Raw genomic sequence first — 26,276 nt, forward strand, 5'->3', positions numbered from 1 at the left:
TCACCATTAAAATAATGAAAAAAATAGACATGTTTGGTATCGCCGTAATTGCATTGATGAGCAGAATCATGTTTCATGGTCATTTTTACCACGGAATGTACAAAGTAAAAGCAATTCCCCAAAAACAATGTCAGAATTGGTTTTATTTCACAATTTCACCACGCTTGCCATTGTTTTCCTGTTTTCGAGTGCACTGTAGTGGAATGAATGGCGTCATTCAACAGTTTTTCTTTTTTATATATATAGTCCCTTTATGGAGGTAAAAAAGTTAGTAAAAATCCTGCTAACATAAGAATATTGTACTTTAAGATCTACCTCGACCAGGCAAGTGTTCTACTGTATTCTACGTGCGTGTAAAATCACAGCATGCTGCGATTTGCTGTGTATATCGGCCGAGACTCGCCAATGAAAGTCAATGGATGCGAGAAAAAAATTGCACAGCACTCGCACCACGCGAGTGCTGTCTGATTTTTACGCACCGGTGTCCTTTGAAAAGCCGGCGGTGTACAGTAAAATCACACTGGCGGGTTAGAATAGATCAGATAGAATAAATATATACACATAGAATACATATATATAAATATAATATATATAAATATAATATAAAATAAAGCTGAATGTGTATGTATGTATGTATGTGTGTATGTGTGTATGTATGTGTGTATGTATGTGTGTATGTATGTATGTGTGTATGTCCGGGATTGGCATATGCACCGTCGCAGCTACAGCCACATAATTTTGCACAGTCACGTCTGGACCCCGAGAGCGTCATAGGCTATGTTGTGAGGTGAAATTTTAACCCCGCGCGTTCCAATTCACCAAACAATTTTGCCCCTATCTACATAATGGGGAAAAAGTGAAAGGGAAAGTGTTGGAGGCGAATTAACAGCTGCCAGATGTGAACAAGGGGGACTTAAAGAATGAGAGCGATGGCGCCAAAGAGTATATACCGTACAGTTGCTAAGGTGGGGCCCCGACATAGGATACTCATCACACACGGGGATATGAACAAACACACAAAATGCGCCACACACTACCACGTGCTCGAACACATATACCACCCTCAGCACACATTTCACCACACATACACCAACCTCGCCACATAAAAGACGAAACACAAAAGTCGCCACTCAAAACTCGCCACATGCAAAACTAGGCTCACGCAAAACTCACCTCATGGAAAACTCGCCACATGCTAAACTTGCACACGCGGAAAAATTGCCACATGCACAAAAGTTGCCTCACACAAAACTTGCACATACTCAAAACGCACCACACATAAAACTCGCCACGCGCAAAACTCGCCATGCGCAAAACTTGCTGCACACAACTTGCTACACTAACCTGTCACATGCAACTCGACTCACAAAAAGTTTCTACACGCATGTCGCCACACAAAACTCATCTCACAGAAGTCGCTACATGCATGTCGCCACACGTAACTCAACACACACAACTTTACACATGAAACTCGCCCTAAAACACACACAAGTCTGGTATTATCCTCCAAAAATAAAAATCTGATTAATAAGTAGACAAACTACAAGAGCAACAAATGTACCATATAGGAATCCGGCAGCTGTCAGTCACATGACCAGTCTATTATGTGTATGTGTGAGCTAATATATACTGCCAGGGGGAGGGCTTCCTGTTGGCTGGGGATCTATCAGGCTGCCAATTTAGCTTACAAATACTGAGGTAAAAATACTGACCAAATAACGTGTGAACGAGGTCTAATACAGGAGGAGATGACATACAGATATATACTATATACAGGAGGAGATGACACACAGGTATATACTATTTACAGGGGAGATGACACACAGGTATATACTATATACAGGAGGAGATGACACACAGGTATATACTATATACAGGGGAGATGACACACAGGTATATACTATATACAGGGGAGATGACACACTGGTATATACTATATACAGGGGAGATGACACACAGGTATATATTATATACAGGAGGAGATGACACACAGGTATATACTATATACAGGGGAGATGACACACTGGTATATACTATATACAGGGGAGATGACACACAGGTATATACTATATACAGGAGGAGATGACACACACATATATACTATACGCAGGAGGAGATGACACACGTATATACTATATACAGGAGGAGATGACACACAGATATATACTATATACAGGAGCAGATGACACACAGGTATATACTATATACAGGAGAAGATGACACACAGGTATATACTATATACAGGAGGAGATGACATACAGGTACATACTATATACAGGAGGAGATGACACACAGGTATATACTATATACAGGAGCAGATGACACGCAGGTATATACTATGTACAGGAGGAGATGGCTTACAGGTATATACTATATACAGGAGGAGAAGACATACAGGTATATACTATATAAAAGAGGAGATGACACATAGGTATGTAGAGGAGGAGATAACATACAGCAGGTATATACTATATACAGAGGAGATGACATACAGGTATATACTATATACAGGAGATAACATACAGGTATATACTGTATATAGGAGGGGACGACATACAGGTATATACTATATACAGGAGGAGATGACACATAGGTATATACAATATACAGGAGGAGATGACATACAGCGGGTATATACAATTTACAGGGAAGATGACATACAGGTACAGTGCCTACAAGTAGTATTCAACCCCCTGTAGATTTAGCAGGTTTACACATTTGGAATTAACTTGGCATTGTGACATTTGGACTGTAGATCAGCCTGGAAGTGTGAAATGCACTGCAACAAAAAAGAATGTTATTTCTTTGTTTATTTTTTTTTTAAATTGTGAAAAGTTTTTTCAGAGGGTCATTTATTATTCAACCCCTCAACCCACCAGAATTCTGTTTGGTTCCCCTAAAGTATTAAGAAGTAGTTCAGGCACAAAGAACAATGAGCTTCACATGTTTGGATTAATTATCTCTTTTTCCAGCCTTTTCTGACTATTTAAGACCCTCCCCAAACTTGTGAACATGGTCAACATGGGAAAGACAAAGGAGCATTCCAAAAGTTCAAAGTGAAGGACAGTATCCAATCCAGGTGAAGATCATAAACACTTTATTGTGCCATAAATGCAACGTTTCAACCCCTAAGGGTCTTTGTCAAGCATACATAACAGTCAAAATGACGGCTTTAAATAGGAAGTAGATAACTACCACCAAATAGGTCCGCCCATAAAATTTACATACAACATATCCGGTGATCATAATTACAAAAAAATATACAAACAATGTAATATATACAATTAAAAACACATCATAATGTCAATAGAAAACACATTCCTTGATAATTCCATTCATGATCATCTTAGTGAACACATGTATCAGGTTCAAACATAAATAAACAACGCTAGCTGTCAGTTCTAAACCTATCAGAGCAATCATACGTGCAGCTAAATTGCCAATCGCTGCGCTCATATCTCATAAGGAGCATTCCAAGGCCATCAGAGACAAGATCGTGGAGGGTCACAAGGCTGGCAAGGGGTACAAAACCCTTTCCAAGGAGTTGGGCCTACCTGTCTCCACTGTTGGGAGCATCATCCGGAAGTGGGAGGCTTATGGAACTACTGTTAGCCTTCCACGGCCTGGACAGCCTTTGAAAGTTTCCTCCCGTGCCGAGGCCAGGCTTGTCCGAAGAGTCAAGGCTAACCCAAGGACAACAAGGAAGGAGCTCCGGGAAGATCTCATGGCAGTGGGGACATTGGTTTCAGTCAATACCATAAGTAACGTACTCCACCGCAATGGTCTCCGTTCCAGACGAGCCCGTAAGGTACCTTTACTTTCAAAGCGTCATGTCAAGGCTCGTCTACAGTTTGCTCATGATCACTTGGAGGACTCTGAGACTGACTGGTTCAAGGTTCTCTGGTCTGATGAGACCAAGATCGAGATCTTTGGTGCCAACCACACACGTGACGTTTGGAGACTGGATGGCACTGCATACGACCCCAAGAATACCATCCCTACAGTCAAGCATGGTGGTGGCAGCATCATGCTGTGGGGCTGTTTCTCAGCCAAGGGGCCTGGCCATCTGGTCCGCATCCATGGGAAGATGGATAGCACGGCCTACCTGGAGATTTTGGCCAAGAACCTCCACTCCTCCATCAAGGATCTTAAGATGGGTCGTGATTTCATCTTCCAACAAGACAACGACCCAAAGCACACAGCCAAGAAAACCAAGGCCTGGTTCAAGAGGCAAAAAATCAAGGTGTTGCAGTGGCCTAGTCAGTCTCCTGACCTTAACCCAATTGAAAACTTATGGAAGGAGCTCAAGATTAAAGTCCACATGAGACACCCAAAGAACCTAGATAACTTGGAGAAGATCTGCATGGAGGAGTGGGCCAAGATAACTCCAGAGACCTGTGCCGGCCTGATCAGGTCTTATAAAAGACGATTATTAGCTGTAATTGCAAACAAAGGTTATTCCACAAAATATTAAACCTAGGGGTTGAATAATAATTGACCCACACTTTTATGTTTAAAATTTATAAAAATTTAACTGAGCAACAAAACTTTTTGGTTTGTAAGATTTATGCATCTGTTAATAAATCCTGCTCTAGTTTGAAGGCTCTAACTTATTTGCACCTTATTAAACCTGCTAAATCTGCAGGGGGTTGAATACTACTTGTAGGCACTGTATATACTATATAAAGGAGATAACATACAGGTGTATACTATATATAAGGGAGATGACAAACATGTATATACTGAGGGGAAAATGAGAGGTGTGAAGTGAAAATGAGGGGTATGAGGCAAAATAGTGGAGTGATCGGAAAATGACAGATGTGAGGTCGAAATGACAAGTGTTAGGGGGAATGAGAGGAGTGAGGGGGAAAATAAGAGGAGTGAGGGGGAAAATGAGAGGTGTAAGGGAGAAAATGAGAGATGTGAGGGGGAAAATGAGAGGCGTGATGGGAAAATAAGAGAAGTGAGGTGCTATAACTAACCACAGATGTTTACTATGCCCAGGCAACGCCGGGCTCTTCAGCTAGTATATATATACATACATGTCAGTAACACACACATATACACTGTTCAAAAATAAAGGGAACACTTAAACAACAGAATATAACTCCAAGTGATCCAAACTTCTGTGAAACCAAACCGTCCACTTAGGAAGCAACACTGATTGACAATCAATTTCACATGCTGTTGTGCAAATGGAATAGACAACAGATGGAAATTATTGGCAATTATCAAGACCCCCTCAATAAAGGAGCGGTTCTGCAGGTGGGGACCACAGACCACATCTCAGTACCAATGCTTCCTGGCTGATGTTTTGGTCACTTTTGAATGTTGGTTGTGCTTTCACACTCGTGGTAGCATGAGACGGACTCTACAACCCACACAAGTGGCTCAGGTAGTGCAGCTCATCCAGGATGGCAAATCAATGAGAGCTGTGGCAAGAAGGTTTCCTGTGTCTGTCAGTGTAGTGTCCAGAGGCTGGAGGCGCTACCAGGAGACAGGCCAGTACACCAGGAGACGTGGAAGAGGCCGTAGGAGGGCAACAACCCAGCAGCAGGACCGCTACCTCTGCCTTTGTGCACGGATCATTTGCCGGCTTTTAATCTATCTATATCTACCTATCTATCTAATATTTATATATATATATATATATATATATATATATATATATGTAAGTTCTGAAAATATTTTGTTTTAAAACGATGTGTCAATGACAGAGAACTGCTGTATGTAAAAGCTCATGTTAAAATCGCATTGCATACAGATGTCATACAGATCACCATAGAGAGAACATTGGTGCGATTCTCAACCGTCAAAATCGGAACGATTTTTTTATACGTTGAGTGTGACTCCGGCCTTACAAGGAGCCTTGACAGTTTTGATAATCTTGCAAAGTTCCGAGCCAGGATCGTCATGAACTTTTGCTTAAAATTACAGAAAAATGGCTTGAAACCACTCGCACCACTCTGAGTGCCAGCTCTAGAATTAAACATGAGCTGCTAATCCAGCGCTGTTTAATATTTAGGTCAGCAAACAAAGTCTCCTGCGAGTAAAAGTTGAATTTTTTTAATGTAATTATAACTTAATTCCAATGATTATAAATCTGAAAAGACCGCTCTATGAGATGAAACCGAAACACTGTACATTATTTATTACTGTGTATATATATATATATATATATATATATATATATATATATATATATATATATATTACACTGTAATGAACCCTATAGGGTATACCAGTTACATTATTGTACTCTTGTACATAGGGGCAGTATTATAGTATTTATATTCCTGTACATAGGAGCAGTATTATAGTATTTATATTCCTGTACATAGGAGCAGTATTATAGTAGTTATATTCTTGTACACAAATGGCAGTATTATAGTAGTTATATTCTTGTACATAGGGGCAGTATTATAGTAGTTATATTCTTGTACATAGGGGCAGTATTATAGTAGTTATATTCTTGTACATATGAGCAGTATTATAGTAGTTATATTCTTGTACATAGGAGCAGTATTATAGTAGTTATATTCTTGTACATAGGAGCAGTATTATAGGAGTTATATTCTTGTACATAGGAGGCAGTATTATAGTAGTTATATTCTTGTACATAGGAGCAGTATTATAGTAGTTATATTCTTGTACATAGGGGCAGTATTATAGTCGTTATATTCTTGTACATAGGAGCAGTATTATAGGAGTTATATTCTTGTACATAGGAGCAGTATTATAGTAGTTATATTCTTGTACATAGGAGCAGTATTATAGGAGTTATATTCTTGTACATAGGGGCAGTATTATAGTAGTTATATTCTTGTACATAGGAGCAGTAATATAGTAGTTATATTCTTGTACATAGGGGCAGTATTAGGCTATGTTCACACGGTGCGTTTTTTGGTGCGGATCCGGAGCGGAATTTCAGCTGCGGATCCGCATCCGTTTTCCATGTAGGTTACAGTACAATGTAACCCAATGGAAAACAAAATCCGCTGTGCCGACGATCCTTTTTTCCCCAGGAAAATCCGCGCGGATTTGCCTGCGGAAAAAAGAAGTAACATGTCAATTCTTTCTCCGGATTCCGCTGCGGGTTTCCAGCAGCACCAATAGGAAACTGCATTTGGAAACCCGCAGTGGAATCCGCAGAAGAAAAAGGATCAAAATCCGCAGCTAAAATCAGCGCTGAATTTTAGCTGCGGTTTTTCAAAACAGGACAGGAAAAAAAACTGATGAAAAAACTGAACGTGTGAACGTAGCCTTATAGTAGTTATATTATTGTACATAGGGGCAGTATTATAGTAGTTATATTCTTGTACATAGGAGCAGTATTATAGTAGTTATATTCTTGTACATAGGAGCAGTATTATAGTAGTTATATTCTTGTACATAGGAGCAGTATTATAGTAGTTATATTCTTGTACATAGGAGCAATAATATAGTAGTTATATTCTTGTACATAGGAGCAGTATTATAGTAGTTATATTCTTGTACATAGAAGCAGTGTTCTAGTAGTTATATTCCTGTACATGGGAGCAATATTATACTAGTTATATTCTTGTACATAGGGGCAGTATTATAGTAGTTATATTCTTGTACATAGGAGCAGTATTATAGTAGTTATATTCTTGTACATAGAGGCAGTATTATAGCAGTTATATTCTTGTTCATATGGGCAGTATTACAGTAGCTATATTCTTGTACATAGGGGCAGTCTTACAGTAGTTATATTCTTGTTCATAGGGGCAGTATTATAGTAGTTATATTCTTGTACATAGGGGCAGTATTATAGTATTTATATTCTTGTACATAGGGGCAGTATTACAGTAGTTATATTCTTGTACATAGAGGCAGTATTATAGTAGTTATATTCTTGTACATAGGAGCAGTATTATAGTAGTTATATTCTTGTTCATAGGGGCAGTATTACAGTAGCTATATTCTTGTACATAGGGGCAGTATTACAGTAGTTATATTGTTCATAGGGGCAGTATTATAGTAGTTATATTCTTGTACATAGAGGCAGTATTATAGTATTTATATTCTTGTACATAGGGGCAGTATTATAGTAGTTATATTCTTGTACATAGGGGCAGTATTATAGTATTTATATTCTTGTACATAGGGGCAGTATTACAGTAGTTATATTCTTGTACATAGTGCTCCATACAGTATAATTGCCCCAATAAGTGCTCCATACTGTATAATGGCCACACATAGTGATCCATACAGTATAATGCGCCTTATATAGTCCTCCATACAGTATAATGGCCCCACACAGTGCTCAATACAGTATAATGGACCCAAATAGTCCTCCATACAGGTATGCATGTCGTGGGCCACAGTTTGACATATGTGTACTAATGTGTATGGATGGGTCAATCCTAACTAACCCTACTAAACAGTTATTGAAAAACTTTTGTAGGTAATACTTTTATGCCCAAAAAAGCCAAAAGTATTTTCTAGTATTATTGTACATCATTGTGATAGTCTATAAAATGTTCACAAAAAAAATCTTAAATCATTACACACTAAATTTGCCCCCCCCCCCCCCGATAGGATCTCCCTTAAAGCAACAAAACCGATCTCCCTTAAAGCAACAAAACCAATATATATTTTATTATACTGTACATCTTAACATAACACTTTGTGTAGAAGAAAGCAAAAAGTTTTTCTTGCATGTTTGTAGGAAAAAAATCAAAATCCTACAACTAATCTGACACGATGTCACAACCTGCTGCTCCTCATCCAATGATGTCTTAGGAAGCAGCTCGCGAGACCAAACATTGTTTAGTGCTCGCTGCCTCTTTAAGAGCGGCGATGAGTAAAAATGAAAAAAAAAAGAAAAAACAGTCTAGTGTCTTTAGACTGGAGGAGAGGAAAAAAATGGAAGCCTTTTTTCTTTTCCTCCATTAATTCACTTAGTGAAAATGTTTCGTAGAGAGACAACGTCCCTATGACAAGATCGGGGCCTTTTTTAATTTTTCACCTTAATGATTTGCTCCGGCTTCCCCTCCCTCCTTCCCTGTCTGTTGCTGCACGAGCGACTCTTCGTAAGTTTGCTAATTGAATCTTTGTGGACCTAAATAAGCGGCGGCTCGTCGGCTGGGGAGAGTCTTGACGCTTTCATTCAGTGCCTTTAAGACATCGCTCTCGCTCGTTCTTTTTCTTCTTTTTTTTTTAAGTCAGGAAAGCGAGAGATCAATGCAATTTCTAAGTGACAGCGATACGGAGGCTTCCCCTGTAAGACGTCCTCAGGATCCTGCCGCCTCTATGCTCCGCCGCGCTGCAGAGACCAGCTGAACTCTGTTCCATATGTTCCTTATTCCTTGCAATGTTCTTTGCCTGTTACTGTGCACTCAGGACTAATGTCAAGGTAAGGTCCCGTCTTATTCCCTCTCCGTCTCGTGTCCCGTTTGGAAATCTGCATTTGCGGAAAAATGTCAACCTCCGTCGGTTTCAACACTTTGGAAGAGCCAGCTCAGCTTCTCTGCTATTACAGGTGGTTGCTGCCGGTCTGTGTCAGGTCTTGGCGCTCGGCTGGTAGAGTCTATCGTCCTATACGTTTCCAACTACAGATTTGGGTTGTCGGATTTTTCTTTTTTTTTCCTCTGCAGAGAAAATCCTCCTTTGTTTACAAACAAAGTCAAAAATGTTGCAATTTTCAATTGATAGAATGTTGCGTTTGAATTTTGAATTTAACTCTTCTGTCTCCACGGCGATGGGATAGAATGTTGCGTTTGAATTTTGAATTTAACTCTTCTGTCTCCACGGCGATGGGTTGTCAGTTGATGCAGTGAATCTCGTCGTTTTTATGTTTTTTTGGGTTGCATCAAATTTCGGAAGGGTTATGATTTTTTTTCGCTTGTGTCACCAGTCGCTATGGAATCAGTTTTATCTATTAAACTGCTATGATCTCCATTTAGTGGATACAATGTAACATTCTAACCTAACTTTTATATTGATAGGAGTAGACCGAAGAGATACCGTTATCATGTGCGGATGAAGCCGAGTAGTTTGCTGAAATTAGAGTTGTTGCGATTTGGTATAAAAAAAAATCAAATAAACCCCCCCCCCTCCTTCCTAAAAAAAAAAAAAAAAAAAGGCTAATGACAGATTCAACTCTGCTATAATTACACGTATGGACTCATGATTCACAGGCGGCGGATAACTAACCGTTTCGACTCTGCCACAACTGTGCTATTTGTGAATGCAGCCAAGTTTTGGCGTTCTGTGTCACGTCAAGAACCGAGAAAGGCGTTTCGTGTTCTTTGAGTCTTCGAGTGGGAGACACTTAGGATTCGACACGTTTCCATAGGAGACAGCGTGCGGCTGTATTTTTATCCTGCGAGGTCAGATAGACAGGTGTTGCTCGCTGCCGGCGTAGTTTATACTTTTATAAAGCGTTGATTGACTCTATAGCTATAATGCAGGACATGGAGATTATTCTTATTTGTTCTCCTGGGGCTTTGTTGCATGGATATGTGTAAAAAAATATATATAAATAGCAGCATGAAGAAAATTCATCGCACCTTCTCTGCCGAATCCTTCATAGCACGTTTTAAAGGGGTACTAGGTCTATTCCTTTATAATAAAGCTATGCAGGTGAAGGCAATCTATTGCTCTGTTATCATCTATTTCTGGCTGGGGAGGGGCTGACGGTAGTATAATTCAATGAGATGAGTGACAGGAGGTCCAGAAATTCACCAGAAATCAACAAACTTGTCAACTTAATCTGTATTACAGGGAGTCACCCAATTTTTTTAACTCATCGAGTGATGTTTAATTTGTAAAGCAAATTTAAAATGATTAAATATCTATTGTATTATTTCGATAGTGGCCAATATACTTTACTTTTCTTCTGCAATCGATGCCGTTCAGAACCGAAACCGAACAAGGTAACTATATAGTCTGATTTGGGGTCAGGATATTTTCTTTTCTCTGATCATGGTCTCCGCCGGTGTTAGTCATCTGCTATTCATTTATCGGTCATGTCCGGAGTCTGATATTTATATTGAAAAGGGTATTTTTTAAGGGGGTCTGATATGTGGGTTGAGATTTAAATAGGAGTCGGATTTAATTAACCCCTTAAAGACCTCCAATACGTTTATTTACTGACCTGAAATATAAGAGAATAGCCTCCCCATACAGGTGACAATCCAGCAGCTGCCGGCTGTACACTACAGCTGACTACATCAGCCACGATCAGTGTGTGCACCCTCCATATCTGTTTAACCCCTTAAATGCTGCTGTCAATAGTGACTGCATCATATAAATGGTTAACAGAGTGTGGGGGCTTCTTTATCGACATCTTCACCTTAATATCATGATTGCTTTGCCCTGATGTTGGTCATGTCAATTCCCCACCAAATAGTGGCCTTAGAGTCTCCCGGCTATAGCGGCCTGTTCAGAAGTTAGGGACATTCAGGTGGTAAAAATACATTTTTTTCATTCCTGTCATGTCATTTTGCATTAATTCCTGAAAATTAACTGAAGGGTTAATAAAATGTCAATGCATGCTGTTTTTTAAAATGGTATCACTTTTAGGGGTTTCCCAATATATAGGACCCCTAAAGTCACTTCAAATTTGGATAGGTCCCTAAAAAAATAAATGTGGTAAACTTCCTTGAAAAATTACTGCTACAATTTGAAACCTCCTAAAATGCTAACAAAATATAATGACATTTTACAAATGGTGCTGATGTAAGGCCGACAAGAGGGAAATGTCATTTATTAAGGTTTTTCTATGGTATGACAATCTGGATTAAAGGGACAATCATTCAATCATTCAAAGTTTGAAAATTGCTAATTTTTTAACATTTTTTCTCAAATTTCTGATATTTTTTGTAAATAAACACAAAACAGATCAACCTAAATTTACCATTATCATAAAGTATAATGTGTCAAGAAAAAACAATCTCAAAATCACTGGGATTTGTTGAAGCGTTCCACAGTTATTACTACATAAAGGGACACTGGTCAGATTTTAAAAATGTGGCTCCGTCACTAAGGGGTTAAGATAATAGTCTGGCTATTTTTATACTGGATGATTTGGGTTACCAATATAACCTATAATACTATCTCCATATAACTACTATAATACTGCCCCCTGTGTACAATAATATAACTACTATAATACTGCTCCTATGTACACGAATATAACTACTATAATACTGCTCCTATGTACAAGAATGTAACTGCTATAATACTGCTCCTATGTACAAGAATATAACTACTATAATACTGCTCCTATGTACAAGAATATAACTACTATAATACTGCTCCTATGTACACAAATATAACTACTATAATACTGCTCCTATGTACAAGAATGTAACTGCTATAATACTGCTCCTATGTACAAGAATATAACTACTATAATACTGCTCCTATGTACAAGAATATAACTACTATAATACTGCCCCTATGTACAAGAATATAAAACTACTATAATACTGCCCCTATGTACAAGAATATAACTACTATAATACTGCCCCTATGTACAAGAATGTAACTACTATAATACTGCTCCTATGTACAAGAATATAACTACTATAATACTGCCTCCTATGTACAAGAATATAACTACTATAATACTGCTCCCTATGTACAAGAATATAACTACTATAATACTGCCCCTATGTACAAGAATATAACTACTATAATACTGCCCCTATGTACAAGAATATAACTACTATAATACTGCTCCTATGTACAAGAATATAACTACTATAATACTGCCCCATGTACAAGAATATAACTACTATAATACTGCTCCTATGTACAAGAATATAACTACTATAATACTGCCCCATGTACAAGAATATAACTACTATAATACAGCCCCCCATGTACAAGAATATAACTACTATAATACTGCTCCTATGTACAAGAATATAAAACTACTATAATACTGCCCCTATGTACAAGAATATAACTACTATAATACTGCCCCTATGTACAAGAATATAACTACTATAATACTGCCCCTGTGTACAACAATATAAAACTACTATAATACTGCCCTTATGTACAATAATATAACTACTATAATACTGCCCTTATGTACAAGAATATAACTACTATAATACTGCCCCTATGTACAAGAATATAACTACTATAATACTGCCCCTATGTACAAGAATATAAAACTACTATAATACTGCTCCTATGTACAAGAATATAACTACTATAATACTGCCCCTGTGTACAATAATATAACTACTATAATACTGCCCCCTATATACAAGAATATAACTACTATAATACTGCTAATATGTACAAGAATATAACTACTGCTAGATGGTGGCCCGATTCTAACGCATCGGGTATTCTAGAATATGCATGTCCACGTAGTATATTGCCCAGCCAAGTAGTATATTTCCAACCACGTAGTATATTGCCCAGCCACGTAGTATATAACCCAGCCACGTAGTATATTGCCCAGTCACGTAGTATATTGCCCAGCCACGTAGTATATTGCCCAGTTATGTAGTATTTTGCCCAGTGACGTAGTATACAGCACAGAGCCACGTAGTATATTGCACAGCGACTTAGTATATTGGCCAGTCACATAGTATACTGCCCAGCTACGTAGTATATTGCCCAGCCACGTATGTCACAAGTTAAAAAATAAAAAATAAACATATACTCACCTTCCGAGGGCCCCTTGTAGTTCTGTCGCCTGTGTGCAGTGCACGTGGCAGTTTCCGGTCCCACGGTTGGTATGAGCGCAGGACCTGTGATGACATTGCGGTCACATGACCGTGACGTCATGGCAGGTCCTTCTCGCATACCATCCTTGCCACTGGAACCTGCCACTTGCATGGAGCAGTCACCGGAGCATCGCGAGGAGCGAGAAAGGCGGCGGAAGGTGAGTATATAATGATTTTTTATTTTTTTTATTATTTTTAACATTAGATGTTTTTACTATTGACGCTGCATAGGCAGCATCAATAGTAAAAACTTGGTCACACAGGGTTAATAGCGGCGGTAACAGAGTGAGTTACCTGCGGCATAACTCGTTCCGTTGCCACTGGCATTAACCCTGTGTGAGCGGTGACTGCGGGGAGTATGGCGCGGGCGCCGGGCACTGACTGCAGGGGAGTAGGGAGGGACTAATCGGACTGTGGCCGTCGCTGATTGGTCGCGACAGCCATGACAGGCAGCTGGCGAGACCAATCAGCGACTTGGATTTCATGACAGACAGAGGCCGCGACCAATGAATATCTGTGACAGACAGAAGGACAGACAGAAGGACAGACAGAAAGACGGAAGTGACCCTTAGACAATTATATAGTAGATAATACTGCTCCTGTGTACAAGAATATAACTACTATAATACTGCCCCTATGTACAAGAATATATCTACTATAATACTGCCCCTATGTACAAGAATATAACTACTATAATACTGCTCCTATGTACAAGAATATAAAGAATATAACTACTATAATACTGCCCCTATGTACAAGACTATAACTATTATAATACTGCTCCTGTGTGCAAGAGTATAACTGCTATAATACTGCCCCTAGGTACAAGACTGTAACTACTATAATAATACTCCTATGTACAAGTATATGTCTACTATAATACTGCAACTATATACATGTGACACGACCCAGCGGAGGGGTCAGTCAGCGGATGGTGCAAAGCACACACAACGGGATGGAAATGGGGAGAGGAAGTCCCTACTGATAGGGAAATGGGGGATGGTCACCACCTGAGCTCAAACTTGAGCCTTTCCCTGCACTCCCCTAATGCCCTAAGTGGGTCCTTCCTTCCACCGCTGGCAGGAACCTCGTTTCTTGCTGTCACCTAGCACTGCCCTGGCTAGTGCACTGGCCGGCAAGGGGTGCTAGCCTCACCACTGCAGATAGTATCACACAGGAGACAGTGACAAACACGAAAGGGACTAGGAAAAAACAACAACTTAGCTTCCAGACTCCACTGTCAAGCTTCACACCGCAGATGACACAGAAGCCGGACTCCAAACTCCAGAAACAGCAGATACCAGAGAGCTGCCACTGCAAGGCTGGTCTCCATAGAGAAACTTTATCACCAACAGTAAGCTGACGCATCAGGTGACCATTTAAAGGATGGTGGGAGTGGTCACCACCCACATCAGCTGACCCAGGAACTCTGCAGTCACAACAGATTGCCTTGGAGGGAAACTGATATTAACCCCCACTGGTCCTGAGAGGAAAAAAGCTACATTTAAAACAGAGTGGAACCAGAGCTGCCATGAATACAAAAATGGATCTTGACAATACCCCTCCCTTTCAGTGAGGGCCTCTGGACCCTCAACACCAGACCTCACCGGAAACAACGTATGGGAGGATGCCTCAATCCACTAGAGTTCACCTCTGCAGTCACCTGATTCTCAGGTATACAGCAAACTCAGCCCAAAGAAGATGGCAATAACGTAGGCTCTGGAGGCACCACAAATCTTCCAGAGCGCCGACCTGTGGAATACGTTGTGTACATGTATTACTGGGGGTAACATCAGCTGGAAAGTCCCCGGACTGAGAATGGTCGACACCTGATACCTAAAACTCCAAGTCCCAGAAGCATACTTCCACCTGATGTTTTTGGTGGACACCCACACGTATTCATTCACACACAGGTATGGACCAGAACGTTTATTTCAACTCATGCAATTGCCACTGGATGGTGAACTCTTTGAAGAACCAACAGCAGAGGTGTCTCCCTGTGTCACCAAACTCTTACCTTCACTACATACAGAGGGAATCACCACCCTCCCCGACCCCTCATCCAAAGAGGACTCTGAGAGTCAGGGTTTACTTGTGGTGAGGGTTGAGTCTTGCCCCTACTCCCTGGCATCACCTTCGCTGCACCCACCGGAGAACAAGGGTTAGGTTTGAGAAAGACATCAGAGACAGTAGCTCCTGGGCAGCAGTCCTTACATGACAGGTCCCAGCTGACTACTTCCCTGGACCGCCAATTTATGACCAGGTTGTGTTTCTTCAACCAAGGGAGGCCTAAGTTGATGGGAGTTGGCATACCCTCCAAGACATAACACAACAGGGACTCTTCATGACGAGTCCCTATTTGCAGGTTTATATTATCTGCGACTTGGGTCACCCTCCCCTGGCCGAGTGGGACAGAGCCAATTGCCTGAATGCTAAGGGGTCTCGCCAACATCCTACCCATTAGATCGTGGGTCTGGACAAAGTGAGAATCCACCAAATTGACTCCCGCTCGACTATCCACAAGCATCGGTATAGTCTCAGTTACTCCGCCAACCACCACTTCAGCAGGAATGGTATACTGAGACATAAAGATGGATGATACCTACACACCCTGGTCACCACCCTCCACACGACCAAGGGGACGCGGCTTTTGAGAAGGTGAATATACTTTGGGACGAGCTGGGAAGACATTGATGTAATGACCCATAAGTCCACAGTAGAAACATGCTCCCATACCATGGCGAATCACAGACAACCCTGTTTGAGAAGAGACTCCTACTATCTGCATAGATTCGTCTGTCTGCACGGGTGTGTCCTCCTCCCTAGAAAGAACAACAGGGGGCAGATTCGGTGTATGTCTCTCCCTGAGGCGTCTATCCACCCAGATAGCAAGGGCCATGGTGGCTTCCAACGACCCAGGAGTAGCATTCTGCACCAGAGTATCCTGTAGGCTAGGTGACAGACCCTGACAAAAATGACTCCTAAGTGCAGGGTTGTTCCACTGTGTGTCACTGGCCCACCTCCTAATCTCTGAGCAGTACTGCTCAGCCGGCTGGCCCCCTTGCTTGATTTTTCAGAGTCTAGACTCTGCCAGCGAGACGCCATCAGGATCCCCATACACCAGCGCCAATGCCGCTAAAAAAACTCGTCCACTGACCGCAGAGATGGTGAAACGGTCAGCAGGGAGAAGGCCCAGGATTGGGGATCACCCTTGAGAAGGGAGATTATAATCCCCACACGCTGTTTCTCACTCCCTGAAGAACGAGGGCGAAGCCTGAAATATAGCTTCCAGGCCTCCAGAAAAAAACAAAAAATGTATCTTTCCCTCCTGAGAACCTGTCAGGGAGCGATATCTTGGGTTCCGGTTGAGCCTGCACATGAGCCAAGACCCAGAACCCCGGACAACTGCTGAAGCTGCTGCACCACCTGACATCGCAGCTCCTTAACCTCATCAGTGAGGGTCTGGATCAGATGGTCTGTCCCGGTATCAGGGCACCGGCATCATTGACCTTTGGTTCATCATATCCGTGTCTGCCCCCTGAGGAACCGTATGATGGGGAAACGCGTCGGGGCGTTATACTGACAGCTAAGTGTTTCTCTTAGGGAGAATATCCCCCTCACTGGCTGCCTTTGATAGCATTCAATATTTTTTGGTCTATCATACCATGCATGAGCATAAACACTGATTACTGGCTATCATCAATTATTGGCACCTGCAGGTTATCTTATTCTATTTGCAGTGGTGCTACAACACTGTCTAGATAATTTTTTATGCAACTATTATAATTATCTTTTGATACTGTCGGTCAGTTGTATGTTATCTGATCCTATGTGTAGTGGTGGAAATTATAAGTATTTTTGAATATTTGCCAGGCAGTGTGGCTATGCACAGTCTTTTATCCGGACTGAACCAGGTCATTTGTATTTATGTTCCTCTTCCTACCGAGGTCTCATTATTTATGCACATCAATACATCTTTTTTGTGAGTGTATACAAGGACAGCTATACTAAAAATCTATAAGTCATCTTGTTTATATGCTTCCAGCATATTGTCCCGATTGGGACCTTAAAGTAGGAAGTTGATTAACATATATAGTGTGCACACTAGTTTTTGTCTGTTTGCCCTTCCTTCATCTCTTTTTTATTGCTCATTGTTTTCCCCCCTTTAGCTGGCAAGGTATTTAATAGGGCCAGCAGGGGATAGCCGTCGCGGAGTGGGGGCGCCAGATAATCTATCAGGGTGCCAACCTCCACTGTCAGGCAGGGGCAGTAGGTCAGCGTAGGGCTACCTATTAGGACAGGTGCACCTATATTTGTATTCCTTTGTATATTAATACATTTTTTCTGTTTTCACTGGGAAGTGGTATTTTTAAATATATCTAATAAATTAAATCTATATTTTTAAAGGGGTTTATATGTTACACGTCAGATGGGCAAAAGCCTGGGTTCACTGGAAAAAAATGTGAGTTGGTGATAATGTCACGATTTGACACGACCCAATGGGGGGGTTCGGTCAGAGGATGGTGCAACACACACACAACGGGATGGAAATGGGTAGAGGAAGGCCCTACTTATATAGAGAAATGGGAGATGGTCACCACCTAAGTTCAAACCTGAGCCTGTCCCTGCACTCCCCTAATGCCCTAAGTTAGTCCTTCCTCCCACGCCATCAGGTACCTCGTCCCTCGCTGTCACCTAGCACTTCCCTAGCTAGTGCACTGGCCGGCAAGGGGCGCTAGCCTCACCGCAGCAGATAGTATCACACAGGGGACAGTGACAAACACAAAAGGGACGAGGAAAAAGCACAACACTTAGCTTCCAGACTCCGCTGCCAAGCTCCACACCTCAGATGACACAGAAGCCGGACTCCATACTCCAGAAACAGCAGACACCAGAGAGCTACCACTGCAAGGCTGATCTCCATAGACAAACTTTATCACCAACAGTCAGCTGATGCATCAGGTGACCATTTAAAGGATGGTGGGAGTGGTCACCACCCACATCAGCTGACCCAGCAACTCTGCAGTCACAACAGATTGCCAGGGAGGGAAACTGATATTAACCCCCGCTGGTCCTGAAAGGAAAAAAGCTACATTTAAAACACAGTGGAACCAGAGCTGTCACGAATCCAAAAATGGATTGTGACAATACAAGAATATAACTACTATAATACTGCCCCATGTACAAGAATAAAACTAATATAATACTGCCCCTATGTACAAGAATATAACTTCTATAATACTGCTCCATGTACAAGAATAAAACTAATATAATACTGCCCCTATGTACAAGAATATAACTTCTATAATACTGCCCCATGTACAAGAATAAAACTAATATAATACTGCCCCTATGTACAAGAATATAACTTCTATAATACTGCCCCATGTACAAGAATAAAACTAATATAATACTGCCCCTATGTACAAGAATATAACTACTATAATACTGCTCCTATGTACAAGAATATCACTACTATAATACTGCCCCCTATATACAAGAATATAACTACTATAATACTGCTCTTATGTATAAGAATATAACTACTATAATACTGCCCCTATGTACAAGAATATAACTACTATAATACTGCCCCTATGTACAAGAATATAACTACTATAATACTGCTCCCTATGTACAAGAATATAACTACTATAATACTGCTCCTCTGTACAAGAATATAACTACTATAATACTGCCCCTATGTACAAGAATATAACTACTATAATACTGCCCCTGTGTACAAGAATATAACTACTATAATACTGCCCCTGTGTACAAGAATATAACTACTATAATACTGCCCCTAAGAACAAGAATATAACTACTATAATACTGCCCCTAAGAACAAGAATATAACTACTATAATACTGCTCCCTATGTACAAGAATATAACTACTATAATACTGCTCCTCTGTACAAGTATATAACTACTATAATACTGCCCCTATGTACAAGAATATAACTACTATAATACTGCCCCTATGTACAAGAATATAACTACTATAATACTGCTCCCTATGTACAAGAATATAACTTCTATAATACTGCCCCTATGTACAAGAATATAACTACTATAATACTGCTCTTATGTATAAGAATATAACTACTATAATACTGCCCCTATGTACAAGAATATAACTACTATAATACTGCCCCTATGTACAAGAATATAACTACTATAATACTGCCCCTATGTACAAGAATATAACTACTATAATACTGCTCCCTATGTACAAGAATATAACTTCTATAATACTGCCCCTATGTACAAGAATATAACTACTATAATACTGCTCTTATGTATAAGAATATAACTACTATAATACTGCCCCTATGTACAAGAATATAACTAATATAATACTGTTTCTATGTACAAGAATATAACTATTATAATACTGCTCCTATCTACAAGAATATAACTACTATAATACTGCTCCTATGTACAAGAATATAACTATTATAATACTGCTCCTATCTACAAGAATATACACACGTGGTCAAAACTGTTGGTCCCCCTCATGTAATGACAGAAAAACCCACAATGGTCACAGAAATAATTTGAATCTGACAAAAGTAATAATAAATATAAAATCTATGAATATGAATAAATGAAATTCAGACATTGCTTTTCAACCATGGTTCCACAGAATTAAAAAAAAAAAAACTTATGAAATAGGCCTGGACAGAAATGATGGTAGCCCTGAAAATAATGTGACTAAAGGGACCTGTTAAATCGCGGTGTGTCCACTAACTACCATCACCGTTGTCTACAATCTTGGAATCAGTGAGTGGCCTGTGTATAGGGCTACAGATACTCACTGTGCTGTTTGGTGACATGGTGTGTATCACACTCAACATGGACCAGAGTAAGCGAAGGAAAGAGTTGTCTCAGGAGTAGTGTTGAGCATTCCGATACCGCAAGTATCGGGTATCGGCCGATATTTGCTGTATCGGAATTCCGATACCGAGATCCGATACTTTTGTGGTATCGGGTATCGGTATCGAAACAACATTAATGTAAAAATGTGTAAAAGAGAGAATTAAAATAAAAAATATTGCTATACTCACCTCTCCGACGCAGCCTGCACCTTACCGAGGGAAGCGGCAGCGTTCTTTGTTTAAAATTCGCGCTTTTCTTTCCTTACGTGAGGTCCCGGCTTGTGATTGGTCGCGTGCCGCCCATGTGACCGCAACGCAACCAATCACAGCAAGCCGTGACGTAATTTCAGGTCATTCAGTATTTTAAAATTACGCTCCGGCTTTGTGATTGGTTGCGTCGCAGTCACATGGGCGACGCAACCAATCACAGCAAGCCGTGAAGTAATTTCAGGTCCTTAAGGATTTTAAAATTACGTCCCGGCTTTGTGATTGGTTGTGTCGCAGTCACATGGGCGACGCAACCAATCACAAGCCGTGACGTCACGGGAGGCTGGACACGCGCGCATTTTAAAATGCGCGCGAGTCCAGCCTCCCGTGACGTCCCGGCTTGTGATTGGTTGCGTCGCTGTCAACCAATCACAAGCCGGGAGGCTGGACACGCGCGCATTTTAAAATGCGCGCGAGTCCAGCCTCCCGTGACGTCCCGGCTTGTGATTGGTTGCGTCACTGTCAACCAATCACAAGCCGGGAGGCTGGACACGCGCGCATTTTAAAATGGCTTCCCGGCTTGTGATTGGTTGACAGCGACGCAACCAATCACAAGCCGGGACGTCACGGGAGGCTGGACTCGCGCGCATTTTAAAATATTGCTATACTCACCTCTCCGACGCAGCCTGCACCTTACCGAGGGAAGCGGCAGCGTTCTTTGTTTAAAATTCGCGCTTTTCTTTCCTTACGTGAGGTCCCGGCTTGTGATTGGTCGCGTGCCGCCCATGTGACCGCAACGCAACCAATCACAGCAAGCCGTGACGTAATTTCAGGTCATTCAGTATTTTAAAATTACGTCCCGGCTTTGTGATTGGTTGCGTCGCAGTCACATGGGCGACGCAACCAATCACAAGCCGTGACGTCACGGGAGGCTGGACACGCGCGCATTTTAAAATGCGCGCGAGTCCAGCCTCCCGTGACGTCCCGGCTTGTGATTGGTTGCGTCGCTGTCAACCAATCACAAGCCGGGAGGCTGGACACGCGCGCATTTTAAAATGGCTTCCCGGCTTGTGATTGGTTGACAGCGACGCAACCAATCACAAGCCGGGACTTCACGTAAGGAAAGAAAAGCGCGAATTTTAAGCAAACAACGCTGCCGGTTCCCTCGCTGAGGTTCAGGCTGCGTCGGAGAGGTGAGTATAGCAATATTTTTTATTTTAATTCTTTATTTTACACATTAATATGGTTCCCAGGGCCTGAGGGAGAGTTTCCTCTCCTTCAGACCCTGAGAACCATCAGGAATACCGTCCGATACTTGAGTCCCATTGACTTGTATTGGTATCGGTATCGGTATCGGATTGGATCCGATACTTTGCCGGTATCGGCCGATACTTTCCGATACCGATACTTTCAAGTATCGGACGGTATCGCTCAACACTACTCAGGAGATTAGAAAGAAAATTATAGACAAACATGTTAAAGCTAAAAGTTATAAGATCATCTCCAAGCAGCTTGTAATAATTATAGAACATAACTCAGGAGACTCTTTGCGTGGAACAAGACAACTACAGGACACAGTTTTATATAGTGGTAAAGTCTATATTATCACACGATGATTCAAACAGGTGCAGAGAGAAACTCAAGTCCACAACACTTGGTGCAAATATTAAATGCAGCTCAACAGTCTATAGGAAACTTCAGAGGAAAATGCAATCACGCAGAAAGTCTATGAAGCACAATTATTCTTGAGGATACTTGACACGAATAAGTCCTTGTTTAGTCCAAACACAGATAGATATGCTTATAAGGCAGTTCAAATAATATCTTAGCTCAACCAGGGATGCCTGGGTAATAGTCTCAGGTTCTTACAGAGCAGCAACAGCTTACATGTCCAACAAATGCAGATGGAAGAAAACACAAGCAGCAGATGAAGGAGGATTACTGGAAACTGGTGTATGTAGCAGGAACTTAGAGCAGAGTAGCAGGATCACCACACAGGTTCACAGGAGCAGGTGTATAGCCACGGAGTCACCAGGGTCAGGAGCTGGATGCAAGGCAGAATACTCTAGCACAGACTGAAGGCAGGGGTGGAGTTTTATAGCAGGAAGACACAGTGCACATGAGACCAAAGACGCCATCTTGGAAAATGGCAGTAATGCACAAAAGGTAATAAAAAATATTCAGAGTCCTGACACAGCTTCATGTTCCTGTGACTACAGTTGCACATATTATTCAGAAATTTAAGATCCATTAGATTGTAGCCAACCTCCCTGGACGGTGCCGCAGGAGGAAAATTGATGACAAATCAAAGAGACGGATAATACGAATGGTAACAAAAGAGCCCAGAAAAACTTCTAAACAGATTAAAGGTGAACTTCAAGCTCAAGGAACATCAGTGTCAAATCGTACCATCCGTCGTTGTATGAGCCAAAGTGGACTTCATGGGAGACGACCAGGGAGGACACCATTGTTGAAAAAAAAATCATAAAAAAGCCTGAGTGGAATTTGCCACTACATGTTGACAAGCCACAAAGCTTCTGGGAGAATGTCCTATGGACAGATGAGACAAAAATGGAACTTTTTGGCAAGGCACATCAGCTCTTTGTTCACAGAAGGAAAAATGAAGCATATCAAGAAAAGAACACTGTACCTACTGTGAAACATGGAGGAGGCTCTGTTATGTTCTGGGGCTGCTTTGCTGCATCTGGCACAGGGTGTCTAGAATCTGTGCAGGGTACAATGAAATCTCAAGACTATCAAGGGATTCTAGAGAGAAATGTGCTGCCCAGTGTCAGAAAGCTTGGTCTCAGTCGCAGGTCATGGGTCTTGCAACAGGATAATGACCCAAAACACACAGCTAAAAACACCCAAGAATGGCTAAGAGGAAAACATTGCACTATTCTGAAGTGGCTTCTATGAGCCCTGACCTAAATCCTATTGAGCATCTTTGGACAGAGCTGAAACATGCCGTCTGGAAAAGGCGACCTTCACACACGAGACAACTGGAGCAGTTTGTTCTTGACGAGTGGCCAAGATACCTGTCGAGAGGTGCAGGAGTCTCATTGACAGTTACAGGAATCGTCTGATTGCAGTGATTGCCTCAAAAGGTTGTGCAGCAAAATATTAAGTTACAGAACCATCATTTCTGTCCAGGCCTATTTCATGAGTTTTATTTTTTTTATTTTTTTTTTATTCTGTGGAAGCATGGCTGAAAAGCAATGTCTGACTTTTATTTGTTCATTTTCATAGATTTTTTTTTTTATTATTACTTTTGTCACATTCAAGATATTTCTATGACCATTGTGGGTTTTTCTGTCATTAAACGAGGGGTACCAACAATTTTGGCCACGTGTGTAACTACTATAATGCTGTCCTCTATGTACAAGAATATAACTACTATAATACTGCCCCTATGTACAAGAATATAACTACTATAATACTGCCCCTATGTACAAGAATATAACTACTATAATACTGCTCCTATGTACATGAATATAACTACTATAATACTGCCCCTATGTACAAGAATATAACTACTATAATACTGCCCCTATGTACAAGAATATAACTACAATAATACTGCCCCTATGTACAAGAATATAACTACTATAATACTGCCCCTATGTACAATATAACTACTATAATACTGCCCCATGTACAAGAATATAACTACTATAATACTGCCCCTATGTATAAGAATATAACTACTATAATACTGCTCCTATGTACAAGAATATAACTACAATAATACTGCCCCTATGTACAAGAATATAACTACAATAATACTGCCCCTATGTACAAGAATATAACTACAATAATACTGCCCCTATGTACAAGAATATAACTACTATAATACTGCCCCTATGTACAAGAATATAACTACAATAATACTGCCCCTATGTACAAGAATATAACTACTATAATACTGCCCCTATGTATAAGAATATAACTACAATAATACTGCCCCTATGTACAAGAATGTAACTACTATAATACTGCTCCTATGTATAAGAATATAACTACAATAATACTGCCCCTATGTACAAGAATATAACTACAATAATACTGCCCCTATGTACAAGAATATAACTACTATAATACTGCTCCTATGTACAAGAATATAACTACAATAATACTGCCCCTATGTACAAGAATATAACTACTATAATACTGCCCCTATGTATAAGAATATAACTACAATAATACTGCCCCTATGTACAAGAATATAACTACTATAATACTGCTCCTATGTACAAGAATATAACTACTATAATACTGCTCCTATGTACAAAAATATAACTACTATAATACTGTCTCCCATGTACAGGAATATAACTACTATAATACTGCCCCTATGTACAAGAATATAACTACTATAATACTGCCCCTATGTACAAGAATATAACTACTATAATACTGCCCCTATGTACAAGAATATAACTACTATAATACTGCTCCTATGTACAAGAGTATAACTACTATAATACTGCTCCTATATACAAGAATATAACTACTATAATACTGACCCTATGTACAAGAATATAACTACTATAATACTGCCCCTATGTACAAGAATATAACTACTATAATACTGCTCCTATGTACAAGAATATAACTACTATAATACTGCTCCTATGTACAAGAATATAACTACTATAATACTGCCCCTATGTACAAGAATATAACTACTATAATACTGCCCCTATGTACAAGAATATAACTACTATAATACTGCCCCTATGTACAAGAATATAACTACTATAATACTGCCCCTATGTACAAGAATATAACTACTATAATACTGCTCCCTATGTACAAGAATATAACTACTATAATACTGCTCCTATGTACAAGAATATAACTACTATAATACTGCTCCTATGTACAAGAATATAACTACTATAATACTGCTCCTATGTACAAGAATATAACTACTATAATACTGCTCCTATGTACAAGAATATAACTACTATAATACTGCCCCTATGTACAAGAATATAACTACTATAATACTGCTCCTATGTACAAGAATATAACTACTATAATACTGCTCCTATGTACAAGAATATAACTACTGTAAGACTGTTCTTATATACAGTAATATTACTATTATTATGCTGCCTGTTTGACTATATGAGTAAAGACTTGGATGTTTTTGAGTGAAATTATACTTGTATAAGTTCCTGTACTGAGTGATTTGAGCTTGGGTTATGATGATCTCATTTTTATGACGTTCTTTCCATATTTCATTATTTGACTTCAAAGTTGGGGAATTGAATTAGATATTCTGATACCTGTTATATTGTGTGACAGATTCCTTTTTTCCAGGGGAACGGTCTCTGTTGAGTTTCTTTGAAGTTCTGTATTTATTTCTGTCTCTTCATAAACAATTTAAACCTGCTGTAAGGGAAATGAGCTCCGTGCCGTAGTAATGACTCTGATGTGTGATGCACAGAACCGCTTGCAATC

General features: G+C 40.3%; 1 protein-coding gene across 9 annotated transcripts in view; it reads left to right on the forward strand.

Annotated features, from left to right (window-relative positions):
• Window positions 1-26,276, forward strand: part of DLG2 (discs large MAGUK scaffold protein 2) — a 1,278,757-nt gene that overhangs the window by 367,155 nt on the left and 885,326 nt on the right. The window contains exon 1 of one of the 9 annotated variants that reach the window (XM_077298635.1): window positions 8,863-9,379. The exons of 7 other annotated variants lie outside the window; for them this stretch is intronic. In XM_077298635.1, coding sequence (XP_077154750.1) covers window positions 9,338-9,379 — 42 coding nt within the window. In that variant the 5' untranslated portion in view covers window positions 8,863-9,337. Of the gene's footprint in view, window positions 1-8,862; window positions 9,380-26,276 lie in introns of those variants that run through there. One more of the 9 variants, XM_077298632.1, reaches the window with a different exon arrangement.

The sequence above is a fragment of the Ranitomeya variabilis genome, chromosome 3 (genome assembly GCF_051348905.1).
Source record: "Ranitomeya variabilis isolate aRanVar5 chromosome 3, aRanVar5.hap1, whole genome shotgun sequence".
Classification (NCBI taxonomy): Eukaryota; Metazoa; Chordata; class Amphibia; order Anura; family Dendrobatidae; genus Ranitomeya; species Ranitomeya variabilis.